A 17,482-nucleotide genomic window follows, 5' to 3' on the forward strand; every position below is an offset into this window, starting at 1 on the left:
TGAGAAAAATTAAATATTCTCACTATGTAGCTTTACAGTGTGACAACATGCTTCTAATTAGATGAATAAGAGCATACCGGTTCTCATAAATGAATTTATAAATTCTCATTTAATCAGCAACTAAGAGTTAATTTGTTAGTTAATTTTAAAGTGGGTTGGTATGATACTACTTAATACATTAAAATCTATATACATTTATTATTGCATTAATAATAATTATAGTCAATAAATTAAGTAGGACTTCATTCACATTATCTGGGGGTGGTAGCTTATAGAATTCAGAGACACGACATATTTTTGGTTTTTAACCGTCAAATAAGTGATGGTACCTGTACCTTTAATCAAGATGTAATGTGAAGTATCTTCAGAGACCACCCTCCTTGACTCTACCTCCTTCAAAAAGCCTCCTTCATCTTCATATTCCCTTTGGATTTGTCCTGAATGTTGTTGATTCATTTCCTTTTGGACATTTTCTATGTGTTGGTTTAGATAGTTTTTTTTAAGCAAGCCTTTGAGCTGGTACTGTGAAAAGTCATTGGACTCCTAAGGCAAAATAAATAAACAAAATTTATCTTACATTAAATACAGATAGTATTCTCATATTTCCATCCTTTTCCCCCAAAGGGGATAAAGAACAAGTGATTTTTTTCCATTGGTGGTACTTTCATACTAGAAAGGTAAAATTTGAATAGTAGGAAAAAGCTATAATTGCTTTGTTAAAGGATAATCTTTCAAACAAAAAGAACTGGGCAAAAGAAAGGAAATCATGCATACTGTTTATGATTCCATCATTTACTCAAAAAACATTTATTGAGCATGTGATGCATGCCAGGCACTGTGACATGTTGATTCTGGCTTAACGGACAATCTTTTAGAATGCAAGTAAAGTGCCCAGCACAGTTCCTGGTCCATAAAAGACACACAATAAATCATTGCAATCACAGTTATTAGTAATACTTAACATTTATAAAGCACTTCCTGAGTAAGACATTCTTCTAAGTGTTTTTAAATATATCATACCATTTTATTCTCAACCACCGATGAGGCAGACGTCATTATCTCCATTCCACAAATGAAGAAACTGAGACTTAAACAGCTTGAGTAACCTCTCTAGAGCCGCATGGCTAGTAAGTGGTAGATCTGGGGTCAAAAGCAAGCTACCAGAGCTTCCCTGGTGGCACAGTGGTTAAGAATCCGCCTGCCAGTTCAGGGGACACAGGTTTGAGCCCTGGTCTGGGAAGATCCCACATGCCGCGGAGCAACTAAGCCTGTGCGCCACAACTACTGAGCCTGTGCTCTAGAGCCCGTGAGCCACAACTACTAAGCCCACGTGCCACAATTACTGAAGCCCGCGTGCCTAGAGCCCGTGTTCCACAACAAGAGAAGCCACCGCAATGAGAAGCGTGCGCACCACAACGAAGAGTAGCCCCTGCTCGCCGCAACTAGAGAAAGCTCGCATGCAGCAACGAAGACCCAGCGCAGCCAAAAACAAATAAATAAAATAATAAATTTATTTAAAAAAAAAACAAAAAAGCAGGTTGCCAAGCCTTATACTAAATTGCTCCTATTACTATTAAGATTATTACTCTTATTACTTACCAATACTACTATTATCAATTTTGCATTTGCCCAATGTTCAGACAATGCAAAGGTCCAGTCTGTATGACTTAGAACTTCCCTTAGCTACCAGAAGGACGGATCCAACGAGCTGTGCACCATCCTACCCTGGCCTACCCATCCCAGAGGCTCTGTGGTGGCAGAAAGAGAAAAAATGGAGCAAACCATCAGGACTGCCTCTTTCTCCCATCCTTCCCACTGTTGTTTACATAATCCAAATTCTATCTCCTCAAAGACCAGCCAGAGATCCATTTACACTCAAGAAACAAAATGCAGGATGGATAGACTGAACCTGGATGTTTCCCCTGAAACAAAAATAAATTTACTTCTGTCCTTTGAATATCATTTCTGTACATCTTAGCATTTTCCTATGTTCACGTACTTCGTGGAAAAGCAGATAGGAGTGATGGGAAAAGAAACAGCTCCTGCCTTTTTCATATTTTTGGTATCAAAATATGTTAATATTCTACAATGTATATTATGGGTTAAAATAACTTTTATGAACTAACCTAAGAATTGAACCACTAAGCGTACACTAGGCACTTACTATGTGAAAGATACTGAGCTGAGTGCTAAAAATACAGAGGTGAGCAAGGTAGGCACATTTGGGTGCTAAAAATCTAAAGAGACACTACAGGGTGCTGTGAGAACACAGAGCAGGAGACAAGACCTGGTCTTGGTGGAAAGTCAAGAAAAGCTTCCCTGAGTAAGCATTTATAAGTTCAAACTTATAAATGCATGTTTCATAGTATCTCGGAGATACACAAATGCCATTTACTGTAAACGTATATTGTACAAGTAATGCTTATCAATTTTCTTTTTTTAATGAAAAATTTTGCTGATATTCTTAATTCTAAGCATTAATGCGCTGTTGTATAGTTTACCTCTGGCATTGCTTCAAATAATGTTCTTCTTCGCTTGGTAAATTCTTTCATATCAGTCAAGATTTCATGCTTTATTTCAGGGGGCAGGCTGCTAAAGTCTTCAGACTCAATATCTACTGCATTAGGATTCTGAAAGAACTCCTCCTGTAAAGAGTAAAACGTAACACCATGAAATTTACACTTTATACACTTAATTCTATTCACCGTGACAGATTTTTTTCGGTGCTTGTATCATAAACAGAGTTCTGCATATTCTACAATAGGCTAAACACAGTTGTACATTATGTGCAATAGGCATCAAAGTGAATAGGCAGATTAGGGAATGTATCCATTCACTCATTCATTCATTCAAAAGAAAAAAAATACTTGGCAGGCACTGTTCTAGGTGCTAAGGAACTACAGAGATCATGCCAGGTAAGGTCCCTACTCTTAGGAGCAGAAGACACAGGATAAAAAAATGAACAAGATAACAATGAGAAAACAATGCAGGTTAATCTGATACGAGAGTTAATTAGAAGAACAGAAAGAGAAAAAATATTATCTGATAGAGAGGACCCCACCAGAAATAATGACCTGCAAGCAGGGACACAAAAGACACCCAAAAACCTGCTCTGGGACAGAGCATCTCAGGCTGAGGGAACAGCAAGTCCAAAGACCCTGAGGCAGAGATAAGCCTTATAAATTTGAACAATATTTACAGTCCCCTTAGTTAGATAAGTTCTGTCTTGCTCTTAACTTAAAATCAAAAGTAGTCATTAGTGGGCTTCCCTGGTGGCGCAGTGGTTAAGAGTCCGCCTGCCGATGCAGGGGACACGGGTTTGTGCGCCAGTTCGGGAGTATCCCACATGCCGCGGAGCGGCTGGGCCCGTGAGCCATGGCCGCTGAGCCTGCGCGTCCAGAGCCTGTGCTCCGCAACAGGAGAGGCCACAACAGTGAGAGGCCCGCGTACCACAAAAAAAAAAAAAAAAAAAAGTAGTCATTAGTAAAGATAAAATAATACAATTTGCTCTCTTGTATGTATGCATGTTGTGTGTGTATAAACCAGCAAGCACTTAGGACAGGCCAGTCATTTCACTCAGAGCTTCCCATGTTTTCCCTCAGGAATGCTCCCATCGTCCCTACGAGGAAAGCATCAATATTACTGTTTAAAAACAAAAAAAGGAAATAAAGCCTTGGAGAAGTTGATTTGTCTAAGATCGCACAGCTAGTAAGCTGTAGAGTCTGGACTTAACTGCAAGTCTTTCTGCCCACAGGGTCCATGGTCTTCATCAAGACTGTGCTCACTTGCTGCATTAATAATGCAGGACCTTCATAAGCTGAAGAATCTTGCAGTTTCAGCTCAAAAGTCTTCTACCAGACATACCAGAATAACATGAACATACAAGAAACGGTGAGCTTGGGAATCAAAGAATGTTACCCGCTCTTCTGAGAAATGTGGAAAAAATTTCAAAAACTTGTATATGCAGCACAACCTCAACTTGTAAGCAAGTTGTGCATTAAAATATGCGTGGTGGTGGCTCTGCAACCTGTGCACGGTTCTCTGACCCTCTTCTCGCCTAGTTCCCCTCCCATTAAGTGGGGGCTGGCCCTAACCAGCTGCCAGTGAACAGAGCGCCATGGAAGGAAGGCTGTGCACCTCCCACAGCTGGCCAGAAAGGGCAGCGCGGGCCCTGCTGGCACTGCCTCTTGGGCTCCTGCCCCGGAACACAGCGGCAAGCTGTGCCAGAGCTCAGGCCACACGGAGAGGCCACAGGCGGGGGTTCTGGCTGACAGGTAACGTCAGTTGCCGGGCACGCGGGGGAGGAGGTCTTTGAGGGGCTCCAGCCCCAGCTACCGTCTGACTGCACCTACACGGGAGACGCTGAGAGGGAACTGCCTCGCTGAGCTCATCAAGCCCCAGAACAGAGAAGATGATGATGATAAAAGACTGTTTTCACAGCACTAAGTTACGCAGCAATAGGTAACCACAGCCTGTGCATGAACATACATCTTCATAAATATATACATACACACATACCCTTGATACACATACACATACCCAAACACACACACACATACACACACACACACACACACACACACACACACACAGGTATTCAACTACACGGGGGCGGGAGGGGTACTAATATACAGCAAAATGTTACTAGAAGTTATTCATGGGTGATAGGCTTCCCGTATTTTTATACAAGCATTTATTGTTATTTCTATTTATTTATTGGTTGGTTGTAAAAGAAAGATGGCTTATTGTGGATATCTAGATAGGCATAATTCCATACATATGTTTATGAGTCTGTGTATATTTTATATGTATGTACATTCACATGCACACATATATACACACAGTAAAGAAGGTTTCTGTATTTTTTACCAAGAACATTCACAAATCCATACTACCTCATTAAAATTATTCATTTGCATGTTATTCATTTCAAATAGAATAAATCCTGAATTCAAAAATTATTTAAATACCTGTAGTGCTTGTTTTTGATTCATTCTCTCTTGCCATGCTTTTTCATCCTCCTCTTCTGAACTGAAAGTCAAACACACGTTTATAATATCTATGATTTAATGACTACTTACAAAAATATTTCTTGAGTGCAAGGTGCTGCTAGTTACGGGAGCTGCAACAGTAAGACGGCCTCAGTCTCACAGTGTGATGGGGACGCCTGTAAGCGAGCGATCGTAACATGACCTAATATCTCCCATCACCAGGGCAGAGCAGGTTGCCGAAGCTGCAATTAGGGGTCACTTCACCCCAGGAGCTTTGTGAAATCTCCTGCAGTTACACTGCCTGATTAAGGGGTTGAAGTTTTATCCTAGAGAAGGAAGAATCTAGGAAGTGCTTTAAGCGAGGAAATGACAACATCAGATTTGGGTTTAGCAGGTTCTACACTACCAGCCAGACACTGGGCTTGGCAGGGAGGGGTTCCCTCAGAAGGGTACGATCAGAGATGGAGACACAGACAGAAGTGTGGAAGCCAGGACGGTAACCTCGAGACACGATGATGGCCGCAGCGGTAACTCACAAGCTGTGTGGCCTCACAGGAGCCCCGGGAAAGGAGTGGGGGAAGGACAAGCTGGCCCTCCACCTGCACGTCAACCAAAGAAGCCGCTGAGGACTAATATCCAGCCGGAGGGAAGAGTGCACAGGGGTGCCCGAGGAAGAGTGGCCAGAGAGGGTCCCAGACATCGGGCTGAAAAATGCAAAGCAGCCACTGGATTTATCAGGGAGGACGTAGTGTGCGGACTTTAGTGATGGCGTGAGAGAGAAAACACCGGGCTGAGAAGCAGGTAGAGACAGCTGGCGTCAGTGAAGTGTAAGAAAAACCAGAATACACGTCTCCACAAATTCTAAATGAACAGTGCTAGCGCAGGCTCCAGAGAATGAAAAAAGAAAACCGCCACAAACCACCAAAACACAAAGATAGTAAATAAAAAGTTTGGTCTTAAAAAATATTCTAAAAGGTGTCGAGAATGCGTATTTCAGATGCATTAATTCCCACATGCCTTATTATGTAGATAAAATAGAAAGGTTTAAATCTGTCTGAATACAGCAATAACATTTTTAAGTAGTTAAAACATTTACCTATCTTTCTCTGCCTCTTGTAAAGGTGGCAAAACATAGATGTCATCTTCTCTTTGAACTTGAGTAAGACTGGGAAGTGCTTCCTCCCTGAAAAGTACACAGAGACTTCAACAGAGATCACAGGAAACAGTATTCTGAGAGTCAATAATACTCCCCCCAGTGATCACACAAACGCTGACGAGGAGGTGAAAAGGGGAAACCCAGGGGCGATAGGTTCAGCCCCTGCTGGCCTGGCTGCGGGGCTGCTGGACAAGAGAGCAGCCTCCAGAAAGAGGGGACCTGGTCTCGGCGTGAAGAAAAGTGTTCTGAGAGTAAAACGTGCAAAAGCAACGCGGCAGCTTTCCTTTCTCGTGATCACAGCTGATTCTCACAGAACAGAGTTTTCACAACTTCAACTAGGTCAAATGGACACCCCATTTATTCCTCTCATTAGGGAAAGGCAGCCACAAGAATCTGATGCAAAAATTTTAAATTAATCTTTAAAATTAATGTAATTCCCCTCTTGCCTTTTGCTTTTTAAGGCAGTTTTGATAACTTGTCTTTTCAAAAATGTTTTCAAAAGCTTCTCGGTAGTTTTTTTGGAGTCATTGGTTGCCAAGTCCTTTCTCTGCCTTCTTTTAGCCTGTGAAAAAAAAGGATACAGGATTTTATTTCAAGGTATTAGTATATCAAAAACACTTCTGTGGGTTTTTTCCCTAGAGAATTTGGTTTGTCTGAGTTTTTGGACTATGGTTGTTTTGGTATCTTCTTCTAATTACCGTATGAGTGAATACCTTCAGGTTTTTGCTGTGGAAAGGACACCCAGAGTTTCCAACTAACGAGTACTTAATGGGCTGGCTATCACACAATATATTTGAGAAGCTATTAATTTACTTTCAATTTCTTTTAAACATCCTTTAATGTCCTTAAGTAGCCTAAAACTTGATATACAAGTAAGTAAATGCTTCCCTAAAGGGATTATTATATTAATTAATTTCTTCTTTAAAATGCCACTGTTAAGCCAAAACCAATTCCCGATATTAGTTTTTATAAAAATACATTACTGGTATGTAACTGTCCTTCCACATCCAAGATTATGTCATAAGAAATCCTAAAATGTATAGAAATATCTTGTAAGAAATGTCCAAAACAGGGAAAAATGGAATAGTCTCGGTGCTTACAGTTTACTACAAGGCAGAAATATCAAAACATTCTTTCATTTCCTCTTTTTTAACTGAGATAAACCGCCATATAACGTTGTGTAAGTTTAACTGCAGAACACCTAAGACACTCTAAGGGGAAAACTCTCTACTGTAACTTTAGTAGTTTTATTAAAAGTTAAATATTATTGCTCCTGTGATATACTTTCAGAAACAAACCTCTTTTAAAAGAAAAAGTGTTTGTTCAAGATAAATTTTTAAAAGTTGAATTAAACTAGATATATGTCAAAGTTAAGTCTTGATTTCCAAAATTCTAAGGAGAAAATTTAAATTTTATGTGAACTTTTCCTTCTTTCTAAGAATGCATAAAGAAAAAAACAGATGACTCTTACCAGAGTCTGTTTCTTCAATAGTGGAGCATCCCCATCAAACACAAAAATAGGGCGAATTCGAAAAAATAAGAGTTTGCAGAGCCGATGGAACAAAGTAAGAAGATGAGCATTTTCTATTGAGTTCCCATGGCGATCCCGAACTCCTTTAAGTGCTTGGTTTAACCAAATGCTAATATCTAGAAGGACTGTTAATGGAAAACACTTTGCAATTTCTTCCCTCACCCTTACAATTTCAAATTCCTAATGTCTGATATCATCCAAACATTAAAACTGAGCACCCATCACAACTTACTTGAAACTGAAAAATGGTTAGCCCTGATGGAATCTACCTAAAATCAGTTAACTGTATGTGGGCCCTGTTATCACTATTCACATTCTGAATTTTTAAATCTTACATAGACATATGTCTCCTTTAAAAAGTCTAATCGCAAAGAAGTGCTTCTTTAAAAAAAAAAAACTAATGATCTGTATGGAATTTTAGTAAATTAACACAACTTTTTTGGAGAACAATTTGGCAATTCATAGCAAAAAACTTTAAAACTTGCATTCTATTTTATGTAAGAATTCCACTTCCAGACATTTAACCTCAAGAAATCATCATAGACTTACAATAAGAGTTACTTATAAGACGGCTTGTTTATAATAATGAAAATACTAAGAATAAAAGTTTTCCAACAGGTCCTTTTTTAAATTAGATTATGATATAGTGATTTGCTGGAATCCAAGGGTCTCTTAAAAATGGAAGTCGCAGAAGCACATGAGGCAGAGAGTCACAAAATATTATTAAAGGAAGTAAAACGGTTACAAAAGTATGGAAAATATAATTCCATTTTGTAACATATGCAATATGCTAAATATTAAAAAAAAGACTCGAAGTTCAGACATCAAAATATTAAGAGTAGTTGTCTTCTGCTGTGATTACCTAATTTTTCCTTCTTGGAGTCTTCTTATATTTTTAAACTTTACTAAAGAATGCTTTTTAACAGATTGTTTTCTATTTGTTCATAAGAGGGGGACACAGCCCTCTGCCCGCTCCTCCGACCCACCATTAAAGTGCTGACTTCGGCAGTGATGGCCCGCAGGCCCTCCCCTTTCCTTCTGTCTGCACTGGCTACCCAGGTGACGTCCGCCCCCCATACCACAGCCCATAGAGCACCGAGCTCCATACACGCGCGTCTGCCCCAGAGCGCTCTCCCAACCCCAGGTCGGACGGCCTCGTTGACATCTCTACCTGATGCCTCAGCCGCTTCAGACTTACCACGATCAAAACTGCACTCCGTGCCTTCTCAGCAGGCTACTCACGCCCCCATTTCAGTGGATGTCACTCCCATCCACCCAAGCCAGAACCCTGAGCGCCATCCCACGTACGCCTCCACCCAGCCATTGCCAGGTCCTATCAGTTCTACCTTTTTAGCTATCTTGAAACTGTTATGTTAGATTTCACCGACAGACCTGTAGTGAAAACTACAGTGGAAAGCTCCCACTGCCTTTAGAATAATATCCAAAAGTCCTTCCCACGGCCTACGAACCCTGAATGATCTGTCCTCTGTTCACCTCTCCTGGCTCATGTCGAGCCACTGGGCTTCTCTCAAACCCTGGAAGTCACTAAGCTCCTTCCTGCCTCCAGGGTCTAGACCCTCCTTGCTCCTTCCCCAGCCTGAAAGAGCCCCTCCCTCTCTGAGCCTAGAGATTCCCTACCCTTAGGTGTCAGTCTAGGGGTCACGCCCTCAGCCGAGATTAAGACCTCCAGTTACACACTCTTATTCAAAAACACCTTGCTTATTTCATGGCAGAAATGTTTCTATGCACTGGGGATACAGTACTGGACAAAACAAAGCGTTTGCCCTAATGGAGTTTACAACCAGTGCAGGGGGAATCCAGACTGTGAGCTCCATGACATGTGTAAACCACACTGCTGGGCACTGCTCTCCCTCTCAGAGCACATAGGAGGCAACAAAGACCTGCTTTCAAATGAGATGAACGGTTAAATATTTAAATGAATGTACATTACCTACTTACTACCATAAAAAATTAGGCCCATCAACAATTAACTTAATAAACATTACATAAAAAATAACTAGTGGAGAGCAAGCTATTACTAGATTCATTCCTATGATATTTGAGGGCTACTAGGTGCCAGGTATATCCAAGATCCTAGGGATAGAACAGTGAACAATACAGCTATGAACAAAACAGATAGGGCCCCTACCCCTGAGAAACTTGCATTCTAATGGGGAAGACAATGAAAATCAAGTACAGACGTCTAATACATCAGGTTGCTGGTAAGTGCCAAGAAAGAAATAGAGCAGAGTAAAAGGACAAAAGTGTGATTGGTGGTCAATAGCTCTTTAGTTAGGGAAGTCCTATCGGAAGAAGTAACGGAGGCCTGAACGAACGAAGAGGAACGAGGGAGAAAACAGTGGGGCAGGAGGTACAGCAAATGCAAACGCCCTGGGACAGAAGCAGGCTTCCGTTTAAGGACAACATGGCAGGTGCACGGCCAGAGGAGCAGTAAGAGGAAGTGATGGGTGTATATAGTCACTGGAAGGTTTCCAGAATGTGACTGAAGGATCACCCCAGTGGACACGTGAGGAACAAACTATAAGGAAGCTAGCTTTAAACTAGTTACAACAGCCCGAGGGAAAGCAGAACGCAGTGGCGAGGATGATGAGAAGTGGTCAGAAAAGGATCCATCCTGGAAGTAGGATCTGGCATTGGCTTAGCTCTGTACTGGGTCAATGGTGTTGTTATTGGGTAAATATTTCTAATTGGCTTGTTTCTGGTTGCTACACCGTTGTATCAGATGGAATAAGTTTCTACTTAGCCCATTCCTTTAAATGTTATAATCAATGAGAAAAATATAATTTCAGATCAGTAGCTCTCAACTCTGCTGTCCTTTGGAACCAGATATGAAGCTTTTGAAACACAGATTGCTAAACATAGGTACACCTAAAATTCTAAATCATAGAGATTGAGATCGGACTTTTTTTTTTTTTTTAATTAATCACAGGTAGTGCCAATTCTCAGCCAGGTTGAGCTTAAAATTCTTTTTTTTTTTTTACACTCTTTGACATAAACCACAGCAAGATCTTTTTTGACCCACCTCCTAGAGTAATGGAAATAAAAACAAATATAAACAAATGGGACTTAAAAGATTTGCACAGCAAAGGAAACCATAAACAAGACAAGAAGAAAACCCTCAGAATAGGAGAAAATATTTGCAAATGGAACAACAGACAAAGGATTAATCTCCAAAATATACAAACAGCTCATGGAGCTCAATATCAAAGGACATTTCATCAAGGAAGACCTACAGATGGCCAGGAGGCACATGAAAAGATGCTCAACAACACTAATTATTAGAGAAATGAAAATCAAAACTACAATGAGGTATCATCTGACACCGGTCGGAATGGCCATTATCAAAAAATCTACAAACAATAAATGCTGGAGAGGGTGTGGTGAAAAGGGAACCCTCCTGCACTGTTGGTGGAAATGTACATTGATACAACCACTATGGAAAACAGTATGAAGGTTCCTTCAAAAACTAAAAATAGGGCTTCCCTGGTGGCGCAGTGGATGGGAGGCCGCCTGCCGATGCAGGGGACACGGGTTCGTGCCCCGGTCCAGGAAGATCCCACATGCCGCGGGGCGGCTGGGCCCGTGAGCCATGGCTGCTGAGCCTGCGTGTCCGGAGCCTGTGCTCTGCAACGGGAGAGGCCACAACAGTGAGAGGCCCACGAACGGCAAAAAAGCAAAAAAAAAAAAAAAACTAAAAACTAAAAATAGAACTACCGTATGACCCAGCAATCCCACGACTGGGCATATACCCTGAGAAAACCATAATTCAAGAAGAGTCATGTACCATAATGTTCATTGCAGCTCTATTTACAATAGCCAGGACATGGAAGCAACCTAACTGTCCATCAACAGATGAATGGATAAAGATGTGGCACATATATACAATGGAATATTACTCAGCCATAAAAAGAAATGAAATAGACTTATTTGTAGTGAGATGGATGGACTCAGACTCTGTCATACAGAGTGAAGTAAGTCAGAAAGATAAAAACAAATACCGTATGCTGACATGGAATCTTAAAAAAAAAAATGGTACTGATGAATCCAGTTTCAGGGCAGGAATAAAGAGGTAGACATAGAAAATGGACTTGAAGACATGGGGTGGGAGGGCGAATTTGGGGCAAAATGAGAATAGCATCGACACATATACACTACCAAATGCAAAACAGTTGGCTGGTGGGAAGCAGCAGCACAGCACAGGGAGATCGGCTCTGTGCTTTGTGATGACCTAGAGGGGTGGGATAGGGAGGGTGGGAGGGAGATGCAAGAGGGAGGGGATACGGGGACATGTGTATGCAAATGGCTGATTTGCTTTGTTGTGCAAGAGAAACTAACACACCAATGTAAAGCAATTATACGCCAATAAAGATATACTATTAAAAAAAATTTTTTTAATTTTATTTATTTTTGGATGTGCAGTGCAGCATGTGGGATCTTAGTTCCCCGACCAGGGATTGAACCCTCGCCCTCTGCAGTGAAAGCGCAGAGTCCTAACCACTAGTCCGCCAGGGAATTCCCACAGCTTGAGATTCTTAAAAAAGAAATATGCAGAATTAGGCAAGCTGAAAATATTTCCATAATTTAATTTGTCTAATTTCAATAAGTTTATAAAAGGCAACATTAAATTTACCCCAGGACTGGAAAAGTTAAATGTGCAGCCAAGCCAAAAACCATTTTACAGATGAGACTCAAAAGACCAGTAACATTTTGAAACAAAAAATAAATTACTTTAGTTCTATTGTTAGGCGATGTAAAATTTAATTAACCCCTATTAGTATGCAAAGCCTAAAGAGACTGTAAGATTTTGTTAATAAAGTTAAATGTATTTTACAAATGTTAAGGTCCATAAGAGACAAAAGTTTAATTATTAATTCTTTATTATTTGACACAAACACTTAGATTGCATAAGTAAACAAGACACTCATCTAGAAATGGTAAAAAGACCAAATTATTTTAGGGATCCAAGAATAAATTATGAAACTCGTATGTCATGAGTAATTTTATTAACAAATAAAACCAAAAAACCTGAATATATTTCAGATATTTGACTTGGAATTCCCATGAAAATGAAACAAAGCAAAATCAATTAGAGAACAGCAACCAGCTAGTCTCCTTTTACATATATGTATATATGCATATATATATATACATATATATGAAGTTACCATTATAACTACAGTACCTTTGACAGTCTTCTTTTAATAATTCATTCTTTCAGAAAAGCCTAATAACCCCATGAATATGACTTCATGTCCCAAAAAAGTTTCTGAGTCATCTGAAAATAGATGATCTAAATTAAATTCTTTACATTTATTTTGGACAACTTTCTAAAAAATCAGAATGCTGAACTTCACATCACATCTCAATTGTTTTACAAATTATTAATTCTTCATACGGGCTGCAACGTAAACTGATCTAAATCTTTGCTGAAGTCTTAAGGGTTCCTGACACTGAAAAATGCTTTCATTCACATGTACAATATATACTGATAGTTCTATGAAGAAAATCTTCAGAAAGCAGTAATTTGAGAAACCACTAGAGGGCAGCAATAGCACGTGTGCTTTAAAAAAACTTTCCCACAAGCTACCTGGCATAAAACTTTTAAGTCACAATTCATTACGGATGTATTTCAAGATGACTCACATTGCAAAAAACACAATCATCATCATCATGTTACTTTATTTAAAAAATTATCAATGCTCCATTATGTATAAGTTGTCTCTATACGAAAGTCAACAGCTCCTTTCACTGAATCCCCACATCCTCTGACAGTGCATTTACCACGGGACAGCAATTATTACATGACTGTCTCCTCCACTCCGAGTGGAGATCCTAGGCTCATAGGTTCCCACTTAGGGAACTGGTGTAAGGTACCACCAGCTTCTTGAACACAACAGACACTCAGAAAAAGAAAGAAAAGAAAAAGAAAATGAAGACTGCTTAATGAATAAAAAGATAAAAATGTCAGAAACAGCCTTCACATGTTTTGGTAATGAAGAAAAACATTAAACTCCAAAGGCACAAACAAAACCAGCCAAACATGCACACAATCAACAGTCCTTAAAATGTCCATCATAGAGGCTGGGAAGAAAATAATTCACTGTAGACCTTTTGAAATCTTTTCAGTGTTGTACTATATGAATTTCCTATTCCAAAACACATAACAAAAGATAATAAAAGTTACTTTTTTTTTAAAAAAAAAAGGTCAAACACTTGCCCACACTTTTCTTCCTCTAACAAACATAAATAAAGCAAGACTCAGGACAGCAGGCAAAACTACTGGTCGGAAGTCCACTTCGTTTTCTCCATGCTGACCTCCCTGTCGGGATAACAGATTTACAATTTACCATACTAGCAGCGACAGACACTATTCTAAGCTTCTTTCATTTAAATAACCCCTTCATTCCTCACACCAACCCTGTGTGCAAAGACTATTATCACCTCCACTTCCCGGATGAGAGAACTGACGGATAAGAGAACTGACGCATACACTTAGGCGCCCCTAAGTGATTAAAACAAGACTCCAATCCAAAGCTGTGTGACTTGCAAAGCCAGAACTGGGAGATTGGGATTGACATATACACACTACTACATATAAAACAGATAACTAATAAGGACCTACTGTAGAGCACAGGGAACGCTACTCAATACACTGTAATGACCTATACGGGAAAAGAATCTAAAACAGAGTAGATATATGTATACATATAACTGATTCACTTTACAGCAGAAACTAACACAACATTGTAAATCAACTCTACTCCAATAAAAATTAATTTTAAAAAGAAAAGAAAGGAAACATCCCAAAGAAGACCCTATAGCTACCCGCCTGGGTGAGACTTTCAGCCTAACAACGCCCCTCTGCGCCCCCTGGAGAACCTGAGAGCAAAATCCTGGCACCCATCGTGCATCCCTGGCACCGACACCCGGAAAAGGATACCCACGGCAAGGACCTTCCCCTCCAGCGTCTCCGGGTTGACCTGCCGCCCGGAGCACTCCAGCAGCTTCCAGAGCCCCTGGACTCCCATGAACGAGGTGTGCCCTCGGAGCGCGTCTCACGGGCGGGATCGCAGGAGACCTTTCACTCCAAGTCTTCCACAAGAGGCTGCCCCAACGCCCCGGACCCCGAGAAGAGCTCCCCAAGCTCCCACCCGGAGAAGACGGAAAACAACCAGGAGCGCACAGCTTTCCAGGGAAAACCGGCCCCGGCGAAAACCGCACTTCCCAGAACCTGACACGGCCTCGCGTTAGAAAGACGGGCCCAGAGAAAGTCGGAGGCACAGAGGAGCAGGTCCTCGTCTCGCCCAGCGCTTTGGCCCAAACTTCTGCACTCCTAACAGATGACCAGGGTGAGGGGACAGCTCAGGCGAGATAACAGCCAAAAGACGTCCCTCAGGCAACCCCTGTCTCCTCTAGGGGGGCCGTAAACGCACACGAAATGGAGCCGCCCGGCTTCCGTTTAATGCGTCGCGCAGGGCGGAAGTCCCGCCTCCCCACGTGATGTATATCCGCTGCGCCGTTACACTCCGGAAGTGAGGGGGTGTTTCGGTCTTCGTGTTTGTATTGTGTCGGCGCCCTGCTTCCTCCACATTGGCATCTTGTTGCTGTTAAATGTTGAAACCATCCGCAAAGCGTCTGCCTTCAGAGGTTGCGGTTTTCTAGGTGCTTTACCGGTATCAGTTTCTTCCCACTGAGCCGCCACTTGTGAAAACTCTTAATACTAAATATTGTTTTACATGTGAAAGATGGACCCTTTGGTTGGTGTTTGTAATTAGTATTTATTTGTCCGGTAACTTGTGGTAACTAGGTGGTAACACGATTTAAAATCTTAACCCTTGAAATATAGTCTTCTCCGGCCTGTAAAATTTGGGAATCCACGGCATGTAGGTCAGAAATAACAAGAAACTAATTGCCAGATTAGCACCTGGGTAGACGGTGGCTCGGACCCTCGGGCTGAGATTCACACCCCGACCGAGCTACGTTATGATGTTTATCGTTGTTCAAGTCGCATTTGTTCAGGGTTCGTCTCTTCATCTGTAAACTGAGCGGGCATAAAGCCAATCTTGCAGACGGTTTTAAGCAAGGATCAGAGGTAATGTTTGCAAAGTACTTACCACTCGGAGTTAATAAATGATAGCCTTATCGTACATATTGGTTCAAATTTGGACTACTGAAACTAGATTCAAAATCAGTGAAAAGATTGATTAGAAATCAGTTTTTAGCAAAGCTATGTTCTTGCCCAAACAGATGGGTTCCCAGTAGCCAAGTTTACTTGACCTAGTCACAACTAATTTTCTGTCAGGGATAATCCTGACAAAGTACTTATTTTCATTTCCTCAGTGTGTAAAGTAATCCCCAGAACTGTTGTTCCGAAATGTATTTTGCCGGAATTAATATAATCGCCTGTTCAATTTTTGTCTCCCCGCCTCCAGTAGTTTACAGTAGACTGTAAACTTATTGAAATCAAGAACTATTTTGTTGACTTACATACCCCATTCCTGATATTTAGCAGGAATCCTATAAATATTGCCTAAATGACCACTTTGCCAGCGTCAAGTCTAAATCTCTGCAGGGCATCTTGCACCCTGTTGAAAGAGAACTTCCTCAAGCCAGGCAGATGTTAGTTCAGATCCCATCTGAGCCATGTCATAACCCTGAGTTATGGGCTGAATTGTGTCCCCTTCCAAAATTCATATGTTGAAGCCCTAATCCCCAATACCTCAGAATGTAACTGTTTGGAGATAGGGCCGTTTCAAAGTTAAGTTAAAAGGAGGCCATTAGGGTGAGTTAATCAATCTGACTGATGTGCTTATAAGAGGGAATTTGGACACCCAGACACTAAGGATGATTGCACAGAGGAAAAACCATGTGAGGACACAGGGAGAAGGGGGCCAGCTGCAAGCCAAGGAGAATTCAAGAGAAACCAAACCTGTCAACACCTTGATCTTGGACTTCTATCCTCTGGAGCTATGAGAAAATAAATGTGTTGTTTAAACCACCAATCTGGTATTTCGTTATGGCAGCCCTAGCAAACTGAGACATCCTAGGATCCTAGGCAAGTTTCTTCACCATTGAGAATCTGAATAAAATGGAGATGCCACTTCTTTTGTGGTTGCTCTGAGATCAGTGACTTTACATGAAACACCTAGTGGGTAATGGTGCTCAAATTAGATTGTTGAGTGAATGAGGGGGAGAACTCTGTGGGTAAAATTGAAATACAGAGTGTGACTGGATTGTAGATCACCTTGCCTGAGCCCCTCCAGTGTCTGGGAGAAGGCAAGTTGGGAAGTATTACAGCTGCTGCACCAGCTCGGCCTGATGATGGGGCTTAGTAGCGGGAAAAGTAACAGTTTCAGGATTTGATCATTTTTTTTATGACCTGAGAGCTGGGTAAAAACAAATAGCCAATGTGAACATTTCAGTACTACAAGTGCTTGTAAAACCAGAGCAACATTTCTTGAATACAAAATATTTTTTTAAGGAACAGCAACTAAGGAGTGTATATTTGATTTGTAAGAAATTGTTTCCTTTAGATGCTGTTTAAAGGGCTCTCCATCAAGATTCTCACAGGAAAATACACATCGTTTAGGCCAATAATAATAGCAAGCACTTAAAGAGCAATTCCTATCTACAAAGCACTGTTCTAAACACTTTACATGTATTAACTTATTTATTCTTCAAAACAATTCATAAAATAGATACTATTTATCCCCCTTTTACCAATGAGGAAATATGCACAGGAAAAATAATCTCAACTCGCCCAAGGTGATACAGCTAGTTAGT

The 17,482-nt window shown here is 40.9% G+C and overlaps 1 protein-coding gene across 3 annotated transcripts in view; it reads right to left on the reverse strand.

Moving 5' to 3' along the window:
* ERCC5 (ERCC excision repair 5, endonuclease) overlaps positions 1–15,181 on the reverse strand; it is a 28,972-nt gene extending 13,791 nt beyond the window's left edge. The window contains exons 1-7 of one of the 3 annotated variants that reach the window (XR_007472991.1): positions 14,640–15,181; positions 7,619–7,794; positions 6,594–6,709; positions 6,088–6,174; positions 4,971–5,031; positions 2,502–2,645; positions 336–543 (exon numbers count right to left, since the gene is read on the reverse strand). Coding sequence is in view for 2 of the 3 variants with exons in the window: in XM_049700938.1 (XP_049556895.1) it covers positions 336–543; positions 2,502–2,645; positions 4,971–5,031; positions 6,088–6,174; positions 6,594–6,709; positions 7,619–7,794; positions 14,640–14,727 (880 nt within the window). In the remaining variant the exon portion in view is untranslated. The remainder of the gene's footprint in view (positions 1–335; positions 544–2,501; positions 2,646–4,970; positions 5,032–6,087; positions 6,175–6,593; positions 6,710–7,618; positions 7,795–14,639) is intronic. The other 2 variants (XM_049700938.1, XM_049700939.1) reach the window with 2 other exon arrangements.
* Positions 15,182–17,482: the final 2,301 nt, after the last annotated feature.

This window comes from Orcinus orca, chromosome 18, assembly GCF_937001465.1.
Source record: "Orcinus orca chromosome 18, mOrcOrc1.1, whole genome shotgun sequence".
Lineage (NCBI taxonomy): Eukaryota > Metazoa > Chordata > Mammalia > Artiodactyla > Delphinidae > Orcinus > Orcinus orca.